Source organism: Notolabrus celidotus, chromosome 3, assembly GCF_009762535.1.
Source record: "Notolabrus celidotus isolate fNotCel1 chromosome 3, fNotCel1.pri, whole genome shotgun sequence".
Classification (NCBI taxonomy): Eukaryota; Metazoa; Chordata; class Actinopteri; order Labriformes; family Labridae; genus Notolabrus; species Notolabrus celidotus.
Window position 1 is genome coordinate 27,354,969 of NC_048274.1, and position 16,118 is coordinate 27,371,086.

Genomic DNA, 16,118 nt, shown 5'->3' on the forward strand with positions numbered 1-16,118 from the left:
TTTCTCTCCAAATCCACCAAAAACAAACACACTGATGTGTGTGTGTCTGTGTGTTTGTGGGATAAAAAGACAGACAGGCAGGCAGTGATAAAATTGCAGCTGCAGAGGCTGTGAATCATATTTATAGACCAACAAAGTCCCCTGGGTTCAGAAAACAGAGGAGAGATGAAGGATGAAACTGTACCGCAGACACACAGACCAACTTCTACGTGTTTCAAGGACAAAATCCTGCACAACGAAACACAATCTGGAGAAGAGGAGAGAGGAACGTGATGAATCAGACAGCCGCCTCTTCGTCTGCCTTGCAGAGACATGAATGACGGTGAGGCTGTTGTCTTCTGGGCGGTAGGCGAAGAGGGGGGGGGGTGACGAAAATGGAGCAGAGACGTCAGAGGATCTGTGACATCAGAGATCACGTGACTCAGATTCTGTCGCTGCACTGAGCTAGCTGCACATGCAGTAAGCTCCATCAGTAGGTGGGACATTCAGTGTGTCTTTTCAATGCGTGAGTCAAACTCAGAGCCGCTGAGGGTGAACACAGGGTGTGGTCAAACTGAAGGCTCAATTTTTCTCTCTGAGATGAATGTTGTTTCTCCATCCTTTATCTGCATGCAGTCAGTAAGAGATGCTCTCATTTGAGATAATGATAGTTTAAGTGCAATCGTTTTTTTTCCCAGGAAAAAGCAGCAATCTCCACTGAGTGTAGTTAATTCACTGTAGATTATGGGGGAACTCCAGCAGAATAGATTTGGACCATATGGCTGAGGGATTCAACATTGACAGATTAAAGAGGACTGGTCAAAATAAACTCCTGAAAAAAAAACAATTCCTAAAAAATCGTGTAAAATGCTGATACATACAGACTTGGATGGTCTGCAAATTATTTAAATTTAGATTCAAATCCCATATTTAATTAAATAAAGTGCAGAGGCAACATATCAAGTGTTGAAACTGAATAATTTTTAGTCTGAAAAATAAATGCTCAATGACAAAGGGCCCACTCATAGGGCTGAACTATGAGGCAGACCTATTCCACTCAGTTCCATGCTATTCTGATTTTACAACAACCATGTGCATGTACTATGTCATCAGTGCATCAAAGGGTCTGTGCATTTTGCGGTGTAGAGAGCTAATGTAGCATGAAGTGAGCTAACCACAGAGGATCAGCAGTTCAGAGATGTTTCACGCTTGTTTCGCCAACAACTCTGACGGCAACTTGCAATATGTGCGAAGCTCACTCTTCAAGGTGTGGCAGTAGCTTAGCAAAATACAGCATAGCCAGTTTAATCAAGCATCTCAAGAATCATCATGTCAAAGAATACAAGTTCAACCACACACAAAGAAATGAAGCAGTTAACGTTGTCAGCTGTGGTGCAAAGACCCGAGAAACTCTCCTGTGAAAACAGAGAAGGTTCTTGGATTCATTGTTCTGGATGAGAAATCCCTACAACTCATTAAAAACAGGGGGTTCTGCTGCCTGGTTGAACACTTGGAACCCATCACAAAACCTTTCTCTGACACTGCTCTGCCTGAACTCTCTAAGAAAGTGGGAAAAAAACGTATCATCACAGTTAAAGGATGTTACAGCGATGAGCTTCAACACAAGTATGGAGCTCTGACATTTGTTCGTTGTCACTCTTAAGTCGAACAGTCACTAGTTGGACACACTTCAGAGCTACAAGCTAAAAGGAATCACCCACCAGTGACTTGATTCAAACTAGCCTTAAGAAAATGCCTGACCAGTGACATATAAATACCACCAAAGCAAGTGCATGTCACTTTGCTTGCATTATATTTTGACGGAATTAAGATTTATTGTTTCCTTTTTTTTGTTGATGCATTTATTGCACAGGAATTTAATTCCTGACAAATCCAATGCTGTATCAAGAGGTATATGGTTGAACAATTCCTGGGGACAAGTCTCAAACGTTCATGTCCTCCTGATTTGTCTGTCTGAAAAATGTTGTTTTTACACCCTCAGCTGTTCCTGCTTTTATTTTTCCTATTTGTTGGTGAACTCTGAATACCTGCAGCTAGTTTACCAAAAGGGCGTAGCAGTGGAGGAACCATGGGCGCTTACATACTACCAATTTTTGTACCAGGGTGTGAACATGTTTATTTCTGCTGTAAAGATCTCTTTTTTTGAATTTGTGTATATGTGGTTTCCGGTACTTCCGGAGCCAGCCTCAAGTGCACACTCGACGCACTGCAGATTTTGCTTGGTCTCCTCTGCAATGTGTTAGGCATGGAGGCTTGATGGTGGGGCAAAGTCGTTCCGACTGTGAACCTCCCTTGGAGGTAGTAACAGAGGAGGGAAGGGCGGGAAGAAGGTGGCAATAGTGTCAGAGCAGGGTGGCACAGCGCTGTCTGATTGTGTGTGTGTGTGTGTGTCGCACGCTCGCTGTGTGTTTACAAGCTGGGCCTCTTGCGCTTTCAAAGTGCTGTGAAGCAATGAGTTATCACACTGTTTCAGTGTATAGCAAAAGTAAAATGCATTATTCTATACATCTTAACAGCATTTACATTAAGCACTAGTCAGTAACTGTTTAAGATTTGACATAGGTTTTGAAAAACGTGTAATCATTTAAAGGTACGTTAACATTGCTCAACAGGAGCTACACTGACGAGACTGTTTTGTTTATTTTTTTAATTAGCCTTGTGAGCGCAGATATCAACTGATGCAGATCAGTCCTAAAATGCCATTAATTGACCAATTAATCAGTCCATCTGTGGTTCTCAGATTAGACCCTTCTCTTCTCTGTCTCTGATGAACTCCTCCAGAGCCACTGAAGACTCTAACACTGATTTTATGGCTCTCCTCATAATGAATACACTGAGCAGGAACAGATCGTAAAGCAAAACTGCTGTCATTAAAGTCCTCATCACTTCAAGATTTACACAGATTACCATTTATCTCTCCTGCTTCTCAATTCTGTTTTAAGAAATAAAACTTTGTTTGTGTTACACTGAGGACGCTTATCAATGTATTGGATGACATTTCAATTTGAGGGATTCAAATTCATGGTGACACAGCTGGGAGGACACTAAAGGGTAACAATGTCTAGTGTAATTTGTTCTTTTATTCTCTGGATTCTCCAGATTTACCTTCATACATCTGCTTGTATTGATGGAAATGCAGCAAAAGGGGCTTTGAATATATTTTGTGTTATCTGCTGTTTTATGAAATGTGTGATGTAATCAATAAAACTTGTGTTTTCACAATCACAGCAGCATCTAGGATTCCTGGACAACTGGTATTCACCATGCACTCTTTTTTTCTGGACCCACCAAGTTTCTAATGACACATTTTATTTGATGTGAAATGATGACTGTAGTCTACACTTCATTCACAGTATTTGCCAGCATGTCAGTATCAAGCTGGAAAGGCTGCTTTTAGAGGTACAAGGCTGGTCTCAAGCTAATCCTGGTTTATCAGAGACAAAGGATCAGGACCTGATTAGGCTAACTCAGGGTTTAACATCAGCTAATCTACTCCCAGTCAACTACACCAAGATTTCATTACTTTCAAATATGGCCATGACAGAAGCTTATACTAGTTTTTATTCCGGTGCTGAAGGAAAGACAGGAACATGAAATAATGTGAGCATCCCACAGCAGAGATTACACAAGATAGACAAATAACAAGCTGTTATTTGCTATATTGATTAGATGTGATTTTATGATGTGAAGAAAATGTGATCAGATGTGTTTTTTAAAATACAAAGGACAACATTTAGTCACCTGAATTAAACTTTAAAAATACAACTCTTAGCTCTTGATTCTGCTGCATCGAAGGACATCCGTGGAGGATTAAAGATTGGGAGATCACATCATGACTGGGGCATGGGGACAGTGTGTGTGCGTGTCCAGTGTGAACTCAGTGTGTTCATGCATGTGCTGGGCAGTGGGGCTGTAACCTGAGGGCGGGGCATCCATGAGAAGTGTTGACAAATCTGCACAAAGTCAACAGCAGATTAGAGAGACTTCACCTCGCTAAAGCCGAGCTTGAAGCTTTCACTCTGGCCTGCGGTGACTCCTCTGAAGCCTTAGAGGGTTTTCTTTGACTTGCACAACCACTTCCAGGGCCAACATGAACACTTATAGGACCACATTGGAGCAAATCACAATTCAGGTGTATGCTAACACAAACTTGAGTCAGCTTTAAATTTATGATACAATACAAAAAGCTTAGAACAGCAAATGGAGCGTAGAGAACAAACAAAATGTATACAACTTCTATCTGTATCTGTTGAACAGTGCTGTATACTGAAACAGCATACCTCACTTCCCACAACAATGAAATCACAGTTTGAGCTGCCCCTGTTTGGTGTCAGGGCCTTAAGGGTCAGCAAGGACCAGGGATGCTCCGAAGCGACTAATGTCTCTGCCATTTAAATGGAAACTTGAATTCCCACTAGCTTACAAGATTAAAGCGGGGATGTGCGTGCGCGTTTAGTTTGCCAAATGATAAAAGTCATCACCTTCACTACTCGGCACAAGAATTACCAGTCAGTAGGGCTGGGCGATATGGTCTTAAAACTAAAATCCCAGATTTTTTCCCAACAAACTTGATTCCAGATTGTAATCGATTTTTGTTTTCGTTCTTAAGAAAATAAAATATTTCACATGACAAAGAAAGGACTCAAAATGAGGTTCAGCCCCTGGGCATGTGGCTCAACTTTGTGGTCATCAGGGAAGTATGCTGTTTGGAGGCAGACACTGTGTAGCCAAATGGTTCTTGATGAAATGCATCAGACTCATGTAAGGCTGCAATATTCAACTGTACCATATGTCTGTTGAAGTAGAATAAAATGTCATCCCCTCCATGTCTCTATCAATCTTTTCATGTGTACAGTTGTACAGATAAGGCAGGGCAACTCTAGCAAAATACATGCAACTGGATTGCACAGACCTTGGGTCCATAATTTTACCCATGTGGATATACCCTGCATTTCCCACTGTATGGGCATCATGTTTTAAACATATACAGTGCAAGTTCATTAGTTATAGCTTTCCACCATGTCCCTTTCTTGTCATAAGCCATGCAATAGGAGAGTGATTCCTCTAATGTTGGCTGCTTTTGAGCGGGTGTTTGTTTGCTGTAGCGGTCTTTTGCTTCTCATAGTGAGACAAATGCCTCTGTCTAAGACGTTGAAATAAATTGATTGTGCTGCTGCCAACATCCTTTGAGCAAACTTTGCAGCAGAATGTGGTTTGTTGGAGGTTTGACGCCCCAAAACTAGCTGGTTGAAAATGAGCACAGGTGTCATCTCTTAGTGTGGCGGAGTTTTTCAGTATGTTGATCTAGTAAAAGGAGACCTCAAGGGTCAGCCAGGATATTTACAATGACATCATGCATCCTATACTTTAACCTAACTCTGAAGTGCCCTATCCTCCTTAGAGTGTGTAGATGGAATAACACAAAATGTTAATGTAGTTGGCCAGTCTAATATTACAAACACAAAATTAAAATCAGGTCAAAAGGGTCGCAGCATGGAGGGTACATTTTCCACAGCTAAAGACTCCATAAAAACAATGACAGTCCTCTACAGTATCTACCGCTTCAGTGACTCTCATAAGCTTCTATAATCTTTTGCTTTTTTACAAATGAAGAGAAGGAAACACTGGTTCAAGTGGAACTGGATCAAGAGCTTAGGACATTTTACAACATGGTCTAGCAGAGACGACTCTCTGGACAGCTGCAGTGGTATTTGAAAAGTGTTTTGCTCACATAGTCCCTGTAAGGCAGTCAATGGAGGCTCAGACTGCTGAAGCCTCGTCACATGATGCCACTCATGTGAGAATCTGCTGTTTTTCTGCTCAGCTGGGCGCATGCAGCATGACGTCGAGATACAGAGACCTCAGCGCCTGTACAGAGTTTGGTCAGGGAGGAAACTGTGCTAGTCTCACAACGCCCAAGGGTGCTACCAAACTCGACTGTTGGCACAACGAGCGTGCCAGCGTCCAGTGGTTGTCAAAGATCAGAGACTCTTACTAACAACCTGTGACGCTGCAGAGCACTTAATCTCATTACTTTAGTAAGCACTGACTCTTCGTGTAGTGTAGTGTACTTCTGTTTGTCATGACAGTGCAGGAGAACCAGTGAACAGCTGGGCATCATGTTCAGAACGGACAATCGGCCCTTACAGTCCAGTTTTGCCAAACATATCCAAACACTGAAAAGAAAAAAAAGCTACCCTAGCAATAATGTTCTTCTCTTGCTTCTACATGCAGTCATCAATATGCCTGTGAAAAATGCTTCATATGGCCTCAAAATCTGCATGACATTAACAACATGCTGCGCAATCATCAAACTAAAATACTTTCAGCCAGAAGCACAGTTTTGTATCAGCCAAAATTAGGACACAGTACAAACTTCTTTCAGTAATTCACTTATGACAATTTGAAACAAAGATTTTGCTGTTATTCAAATAGCAAAAATCAGCTTAGGCCTAGATCTTATTTGTTGTTAATCTTGGTTGTTACTGATCAAACTTTCCCCCACAGAGATGGGACTCAAAGAAGGGTGTGCCAGAACAGGGGCTCCATGTTTCACTCTTAAACAGCAACATACGAACACTTCACTTATCAAAGAAACTCCTAGAGCTAAAAAAATAAATTAAAAAAAGACCTCTTCTTCAACTGTTTGTTTAATTGAAACCCAAATAATTGACATACAGTATGTACAAGATTACTTCAGGATATATATTTTACATGATAAATAAATGGAGGGTTGGGATGACAAATTTAAGTTTGAAAAAAAACAAAAACTTACTTGAACAAACATATACTCCAACTCCCGGTTCATCTTGTCTCTCTCTTTAGTCTCTTGCTCATGCTGTGAGTCTCCTGATTTTATGGATGTTTTCCGGATGCACACGCGCCACAAGACCAGACACAAGATGATCGAGCACTGAGCTCCAGAGCTCGCTGTAGTGAATGAAACCTTCCCATTGTGTCTGCACACACAGGCAGCGTTCACCGACGTTAACCAGAAGTCCCCTATCCTGTGAAATACCACTGGCCATCCCTGCTGTCAATCATCCTGGCCTCCTTTCTCTACCACAAGTAGACAAGAGACTCCAGGCAAAGACACAGGAAGACTCCACGAATCACAGTTAAAGCTACAAATAACAAAAAGTGTCAAGCACAGAGACAAGGTGAGTAATGGTGTCCTCTTTTTATAAGAGGAGTTTAATCTATTAACATCCAAAAATTTAACTCCACCTTAATAACTCAACGTGAAATTTGCTTATGTCAGCGTTGTGTAACATCAACATATTCCATGCTTTAAAGTACAAGCAGGAAAATTAAAAAACAAGGAATATTGGAGTAAAAAGGTTTGTTTCCTCCTCTGTGCATCTGCCCCTGCTGTCTCTGTTAGACAGGCCTGTGATGACTGCATGCCAGAGCATATACAACATGTCTGCACAATTACTTTAACCAGGTTACCATAAATCACTAATCTAATGCACATGAACTCAACTAGAGCCAGGAAGAGAAAATAACCCACTGACATTAGATGACGTAAAAGTCAACACTCAATGCAGCTGATGTGACACCTATGGGATACAAGGCGTGTCTGTTCTGTTCCATAACATATTTATTAAAGCAACTATGATAAATGATACAGGGATGTATAATATTGGAAAAAACGGCATTGTGATATTTCTTATTTTGGTGATACATACTGCAATATAAGAGTTTATTAAAGATACATGCAGCTTGTGTTAATGTAGCAGACCTGCAGGATATGAGAAAAAAATGCGTGATGAATCTGAGAGCAGCTGACAGCTAGCTTAGCTTTAGCTAACTGCATCAAAACAGTAGTGGCGCATTTGGCCATGTACAGGGCACTTTTGGCCTAGCGGTTTAAGCACGCGGTCATAGGTTTGAGTCCCGGCCTCGACCATTTGCTGGATGTCTTCCCCCAGCTGCAACCTCCAGTCTTAAAATATGAAGCCCACGCGGAAGTGTTATAAACTGCAATTCAGCGAAAATGCTTGAGGCTGCAGAAACACCGGAAACCACATAGACACCAATTCAAAAAGACGATCTTTGCAGCATTAATAAACATGTTTACAGCCTGGTTCAAAAAACGGCTTGGCTCGATGTAGCCAATTTCTCTATCGGCACACACTGTACCGGGGGGGGGGGTTCTAACACAATGGTTCAGAAGATATTAAGATTACGAGTTTTTGCCCAAATAAGGACATGACTGACTTGACTCCCGGACCGGAACACATAGCTGTTGGCTAAGAGGCTCAAACCTTGCCTCTTTACGTCACACTGTGCCTGGTTGAGTTCCTCATTTCTATGGTCTTCCCCCACTCTCCGCTTCCCATATTTCCTGACTCTCTTTAGCTGTCCTATATAATACACGTAAAATGCCCCAAAAATCTAACTTAAAAAAAGCTCACCCCATGTACAGAGGCTAAGGCTATATCGTAGCAGTTGCTGGTTCAAATCCCAGCCACGACCATTTGCTACATGTCTTCCCCCACTCTCTACACCCCATGTTTCTTGTCTCTCTTCAGCTGTACTATTAAGGCAAATAAAGATAAAGAAAAAGTAACTTTGGCCCAATTCAGGAGCTGCATTTCCAAAGGATACTTTTCAGGACTGATTTTGTTACAGTGGCATATTGAGGGCTGTCCTCCTTTCCAAGACTCCTTTAAACACGTCCTTATTTTCCCCGGTCATGAAGGATCTTTCCGATTCATCCTTCCTGACTCAGCCTATCCAGAGAATCATTGGGTGCAACTGCAAAAATGAGACAATTGGGCCCTAAAGCAGCCCAGGAGTATGTTTTAAAATTAAAGAATCTAGTTTAAAGGGAGATGCTAAAAGACAAAAGGGGCCTTGAAACTACAAATTATTTTTAGAATAACAGGTCAAGATATGTGAGCGGCGTATGCAGGCTGCAAAGGTTGTAGGCTTTGTAGGCTGGTTCCTTTGTAGGGTCAAAACAGCTATATTTGAAAACAGCTATATTGGAAGCTCAGCTATCATACCCAGGCTACAATAGGTAAAAATGTGCGCATGCGTAGTCAGACACCATAAAATTTTACTTAAATACACATTTTTAACATATTGTAAATTAGAATGTCTGCTATGTATTTGTTGCCAATGATCATACTGTGGTAAGAAACTACAATATATACTGCTCTCAAAAGACAAATATGGATGTTAAGTGTTGAAAGTCAGGGAATCCCTAAAATTAAGCAGGGTCCATCCTCTGGGAACCATGCATGTCCACGTGATAGTTCTTGTCCCTCAGAAAGTTGAGCAGAAACATTTCAATCAGAGTCAAAGCGGCAAATTGTCCACCAACTGGAGAACAAAGCCCTTTGTACAGCCATGTTAAATAACAGGTTAAATAACAGAGATCAGACTAAACTTGATGCGGTGTAAATTAAACGTACACTAAATCAAAGGTAACCACTGCTGCACCGCTCTGAGAGAGCTGAAACGGTCAACCATGCTGAGTTTCTGGCAACCTCCCAGCAAGTGATGTAACGGCAGGTGTTTTCCTGTCTGTCAGCTGTTCATGACAACACGGCTCCCTCACATCACTGAGGCGGTGGAGTCATGTGCAGCACGCTTTAAAGTTTCAACCAGCCATTGTTTTTGGGCCCACATGATTTAACTCTGATTTAACCTGCAAGGAGTTTCACATCAATGTATCCCATGCAGCCGTTTAAGTTTAACATCAGCCACACACACATTTTTAGAGGTGTGAAGTCATGGTATTGTTGTAAAAAATACATTACTATAAGAGTACTCCACTACGATACAAAGGAAGGGGGTATCAATAAGACAAGTTGCTGACAGGAACATTTTTTGCAAGGTTATATCAGTAGACGATGGTGGGACATTAACTTAAGCATATTTTTAGGTTAAGTAAGGAATCGATTCTGTTTCATAGCAAAGTTTAGACGAGTGAGTCAACAAGAGAGCACTTCATATACTGCTATAAATACACAACACAGTCAGTGGAGGAATGATACCTGCTTTTTAAAACTCATGCTGTGAGTTTTCCTCACCAGTCATGCGCAGATCTCAGTGTGACGAAGGGGACAGTTTTGTATTCTCCTTTAAATACCTCAGTTTTACATACTCACATCCCTCACCCTGTGTTTTCTGGTCCTGATCCTTTAGAAGTCATCTAACTACTAATCAAGAAAGTTACAGAATGATAGAACAAGGAAAACTATTCCACTTATCGATTAGATGTTAAACAGGGAAAAAAACATGCAGTTGGTAGGAAAGGGGTAAAAAACTATGTTTTTTGTGCTGGGTTTGGAAAAAAAGTCATAATACCCATCGGCATTCATCAATAATTGAAGTAATTTGAGATTATGGCAAAATCTCTGTGTTTTCCAATATCTTTGTATCAAACAATGTTATGATTCCCCTCTTTCCCGTTATCATGGACCAATCAGAGCTACTCTCCAACCGTCTGTCGTGATTTGTTGAGTGGCGGCCCCTTCTACATCGTCCTGATTGGCTGGAAAGCCGTAACTACTTCCTCATAGAATGTGCACGAGAAGTAAACAAAGTTTGTTGCAACAATGGTGGATGGCAGAGAGCCTCGAGATAAGTTCAGATCCTCCTTTAGCCACCACCGCATACACAAGCAGAAAACGGTGAAGATACCTGAGGGCTCGTACACTATTCTGTTTTCAGACGCTTAAGATTTCTTGCTATTCTCTCTGAAGCCATTTAGATTCTGTTTTTGGTCTCTTGGTTGAAAAGAAAATGAACTTTTCGTACTATGTATATCTTTTTTAACCCTATGTATTCTTTGCTTTCTCTAGAAAATGTATTGATTCAAAGTGTGATCGTCGGTTTTAGCCCTTCATCATGATCAAGACTGTCTGCACTGTAAACTGCAGTGGTACAAAATGCATCATAATACCATGGAGCCTTTTTAGCATGCTGAGATGTTTCTAAAGAGCTGTTTTGAGGCCAATCGTCAGCGGCAGCCATATTGCTGCTGTCGAGTGAGTGTGACGTAAAGAGGTGGGCTTTTAGCCTCCTAGCCAACAGCTACAGTGTTCCCGCCTGTCAATCAAGTCAGCTGTGCCTCTCATTGGAAGACTCGTAATCTCATTATCTTTGAAATTGCCGCGTTAGAAAAAATCCCCCCCCCCTACAGTGTGTGCCGATCGAGAAACAAGCTATCCAGACTACACTCGTCTGTTGTACCAGGCTGTAAACATATTTATTTCTGCTGTAAAGATCAGCTTTTTTGAATTGGTATGTATGTGGTTTCCGGTACTTCAGGAGCCAGCCTCAAGCGGATCCTCGATGAACTGCAGTTTTTAGCACTTCCGCATTGGACTCCTATTTTTAGACCGGAGGTTGCTGCTTGGCTGAGATGTAAGGTTTGCTTTTAAGCACACTGAGTCTAGTTCTTCTACAAATACAGTGAATGTTTGGGAACAGTATGAATGATGTTTGTGTGCAGTTTGTATTTGTGAAACTCTGTTGTGTTGAAAAGTGTTTCCAACTCTGAGTCATCTAATGGAGCATTGCCTCACTTTTGTTTCCATGTGAATATCCTCCCTCTCCTCTTTTTCTGCTTTTCTTACACAGCTCTGTTTCATTCACATTTACTGCGTCTCTCCGGTTTGATCCTGATTAGATTTGGCTCACACTGATGGAACGGACTGAATTCTAATCTAATAATAAATTAAAAAATCGGATTTATTTTTGTTCCTGAAATGTTTACAAATCTTGTGAACCGTAGCTTCATCCTTCTCCTCCAAGTCACAACATCTCTTTTCAACTCTCAATCACCTCTCTTTTTAAATCGGAGGTCAGGTCAGACAGGAGCCAAGCAAAGACTGAAGCAGAATCTGATCCTGTGTGTGTCTTTGTATGTGTGTTTGTGCATATTAACCAAGCAGCTCTGACCCACTCAATAAGCCTCTATGAGTCCAACTCAAACACACAAAGGGCAGAGTGTTTTCCTCCCTGTGATGGAAAAGTAAATCAGAGAGGGGTCTGACATCAGAGGCTGGCTTCTAAAACTGGCTGTACCAGAGCAGAAACTCACTTTGTGTCTATACCTGCCACACTGACACAAGAAAACGCATAAAGTTTTCAGATTTCTTTGTGATTGAAACCATTTAACACCAAATAAGCTCCTTATAGAACCTAAGCCAGCCTAAATGATGACTGGCTACAGGCCAATCTTTCATATTAGCGGACTCAGCCTCAGTTTGATTTCTTGGTTTCTCGCAGTACTTTCCCACCAAAGTACTTTATGAGCAGACACCACAGTCCATGTGAACATTACTGTGTGAATGCAGAAAGTAAACACTGAGTTAAATTTCTAATGTGACTACAGCTGCAATAACAGGTATTTTGATTATAGATTAATCTGACATCACAGGTCAAGTTTTAAAACAAACGTATTTTAAGAACACACATTAAAAGACTCAAGTATAAGTGCACTAAAAGATGGAAACTGGTTGAACCAAGAGAATTATTGAATAGAAAATCAGCAGCCTTTTGCACCAGCTGTGCGTAAACTCAAACGTAGCCTAGTTTGATGTAATTTCTCATTTAGGATGAAGTTTACACTCTATTAACGTTTTGGGCGTTGCACCAGCTGAGATAGTTCCAACGTAAGCCTAAGTTACAACGTAATTCCTACACTTGGCTCCTAGAAGGAGTAAAGTCCTCCGTAGAGTATATCGGCTGCCATGGCGCGTCGTTTTGAAAGGTGATTTGGAGGATGAGGAGACACAGAGGGTTCTCCCTGCTAGATTATCTCTGCAATGCGATATCCAAGATAGAGATTACATCCTTTGGAAAAATATGATGACCAAGATTTGCACTCCTGAGTATTAACATATGTTGTAGTTGATCATTTTACCACTCAATGTCACTGTTATTATAGACACTGCAGATTAAGGATTTAGGCTATAGTTATCACTTTACTTTAATTTGATTCAGCTGTTGGTCAGTTCCGAGAAGATTAGGCACGAAAAAAACACATAATCACTGCATCAAAATTGGTGCTTTCCTCTGATTGGCTGCTGGAAGTGTCAACGTCATATCTGCGACAATGTTGTGGTTAGTTTGGACGTTATGGTCTACTAGATAGGATGAACCTTATGTCTCTGTGGTGAGACCAAACAACGACACAACTTAAGTTACAAACTAACTAGTTTCAACATGTGGTTTAGTGATGACTTTACACTCTAACTTAGGACACAACTTGCGCACTGCTGGTGCATCATGAATTCAACCTGAAGATATTCAGTTTGCAGCAACAGAGCAGGAAAGAAACATGTATTTATCTATAGGAATCTAAGAATTTCAAGGGAAATACTCATAAAAAATAGTGTTAAAACCAATGGTTGAAGACTAGCTGATTTAATGTAGCATCCCCAATACTAAAAAAAAAAAACGATGCATAAATCAAATGTGGTTTGGCTATCTTCTATTTCTGTTGTGTCATTTGCTTAACGCTTTCTCTTAAAGATCAGAGGTCAGAGTCAGCGAAAGAACAGACCCCACATAAACTCCCACAGAGTGAACATTTGTCGACACAGTTCAAACCTGTGTCATCTGCTACAGTGTTTGACCACATGTCTACTCTCATCTATGACAACCTCAACAAGAGGCTGGAAAAAACATCCACAACTTTAAATGCACAAATATGCAGTGGCGTTGTTCAGTTTAGATTTAAGGATGGTGTTTCAGCAACAACTGTCATCATCATCATCATCATCATCATCATCATCATCACCATCATCACCACAACCCAATGTCACGTTTCTCCTCCACCACAACCCTAAACAGGCACCAGCTTTCAAAGTAGGGGGATGGGTGACTCATCTTCTTCTTCCCCCCAAACACACACACACACACACACACACACAGGTTTCATATATGCTGTTATAGAAACACACAGCAATAGCAGCACTTATGACCTTGTCAGTGTTGAGTGTAGCAGGCCTCCTCAGCAGCAGTGTCATATTCTCTACAGTGAGCATTTGGGGCTGTGCAGCTACAGTGAGGCTGCAGTGAGGCTGCAGGGCCTCTGCTGCTACTCTAAACATCATCCTGGATGCTAAAGGATGCTAAAACTGTCCGGATGCAGGTCTCATCATTGCAGCATCCCAGCGGTACCCAAGCCTGCAGCTAGGATTCGACTTACATCAGAGAGAGAACCGGGTCATAGGCAACAGACACATCAAAATATCATCCTAAAACAATTACACGAGGTTATGTTTGAGCTAAGGCTCGAGTTTAAACGCGTAAAAAGCAGAGCCTCCATGATGGCTGGCACCGCCTTTGCATCATCCCATCCCCTTAGCTTCTACAGGGGAGGATGGAGAGAAATACAAAAACACCAGGAGAAGACGATTTCTTCTTTTAAAGAACGAAAATGTGTCAACATACAAAATAATCAAGCTGATTTAGTGGGATGTAAGTGTATGAAAAGGGAAATAGTTGGGGGGAAAAGGACATCTGTCAGCTTAATATCAGCTTCAGTCGCTTCAGTTATCTATATTTAAACCCCTCTAGGACACTTTGAACCCCAGCGTTTTTAACAGGGTTTATATCATTTTAATTCATTCAAAGCCAAAAGGAAGCCTGCTATCAGAAAAACATATTTTCGTTCCGAAAACATCAAGCTGTGAGCTTATTTCCGAGGAGAACATCAGCTAAACCTCCGACAAGGACAGCTTGTGTAGCCGACATGTAGCAACCATCTCTGATCTGATAAATCTACACAGTTACCTTTGTGTACAGCTCCGACGCTGCCATGGCGCTCAGTCTCTGTGTCCTTACTACAATCTGGGCTCAAGCTCCGGCGGGTCTGCGCGCTGCATGGACTCGGTGAGTGTTTTCATGCAGCGGAGGAGGAGGACAGTGTTTGTCGCTGCAGCAGCTCACGGGGAAGAGGTGCTTCTTCTTAACGCCATGATAAAGTGAAAACAAGCTCCAGGCTGCAGCTGAGGTTTCGGTGTCTCACTTTGCATTCTGGGTATGATGGATGAAATGATTCAGCCAAACCGGTGGGGTCTGCGGCCGCGTGGAAAACTGCGCCCCCTGATGGTCAGATGTTGAAATCACATCAACAAAAATCTTCTGTTTTTTTTTCATTCGAGGCAGAACCTCAAAACATCTAAATCGACTGAAAGGATAAATCATTGTCACTCAGGTTGATTTTGAAGCTACTTTTGCAAACCTCACCGCTTGTCTGAAATACAATAACGTATCTGCATTTTTGAGGATTTTTGAATCAAAATATAAAGGAATGAGGGGAAAAAAATGAAGGTGAAATATACATTGTTTTATTAGTGTGAGATTAAAGCTGCTGTTAGTAGGAATGGTGTCATAATACCCATCAGTACCCATTGGTACTCATTTTCCAATGCGTATGTATAAAGCAATGTCATTATTCCCCTTATTCCCGTTATGACGGACCAATCAGAGCTACTCCCCGACCCTCTGTCCTGACCAGTGGTGGACAAAGTACACGTCTTCATTACTTAAGTCAAAGTATAGATCCTCCATGTCAAATATTACTCCAATACAAGTGAAAGTGGCTCTGTCAGATTATTACTGGAGTTAAAGTACTGGAGTACTTGCTTTTAAAAATACTCAAGTATTCAAAGTACTTCTTAAAAAATATAAAAATGTTGTATTTCGACAATATATCAGTGCAGTCAAGAATACATAGGAGTACATTCTGTTACATTCTGTTTATTTAGAAAACATTACTTGAAATCTCTAAAAACTATACCATGGAATAAAAACAGCAACTAAGTTACTCCAAGCACAGACAACTTAGTCTGAAATGTTCACCTGGAATGAAACAAATGTCATGTAGCTCAACACGCTTTCTCAGGTTGGACAGTGAATGTTTGTATGTTTGGGTAGAGTGGGAAACAGGGAGAACATTTCAAACGATACGTATCATTCTTCATTTCAAAAACCTCTAACACGCGCTGAAGATATGGCCATGGGTGCTCAGGCGAAGAATTATAGCCATCATTACCACCTCTAAATGAACTGCCTGATCTGAGTGAAGCCTGCTCTGTTTGCTCCACGTTCAACCAAGGGATCAGATTTCAGAAGAGAGAAGG

General features: G+C 41.3%; 1 protein-coding gene across 5 annotated transcripts in view; it reads right to left on the reverse strand.

Annotated features, from left to right (window-relative positions):
• The window catches only part of myo5aa (myosin VAa), a 70,399-nt gene extending 55,149 nt beyond the window's left edge, over window positions 1-15,250 (reverse strand). For 2 of the 5 annotated variants that reach the window (XM_034680171.1, XM_034680173.1), the window contains exon 1: window positions 14,767-15,184. In XM_034680171.1, the coding sequence (XP_034536062.1) occupies window positions 14,767-14,793 (27 nt within the window). In that variant the 5' untranslated portion in view covers window positions 14,794-15,184. Of the gene's footprint in view, window positions 1-14,766 lie in introns of all 5 variants that reach the window. The other 3 variants (XM_034680172.1, XM_034680170.1, XM_034680174.1) reach the window with 3 other exon arrangements.
• Between the last annotated feature and the right edge of the window lie 868 nt (window positions 15,251-16,118).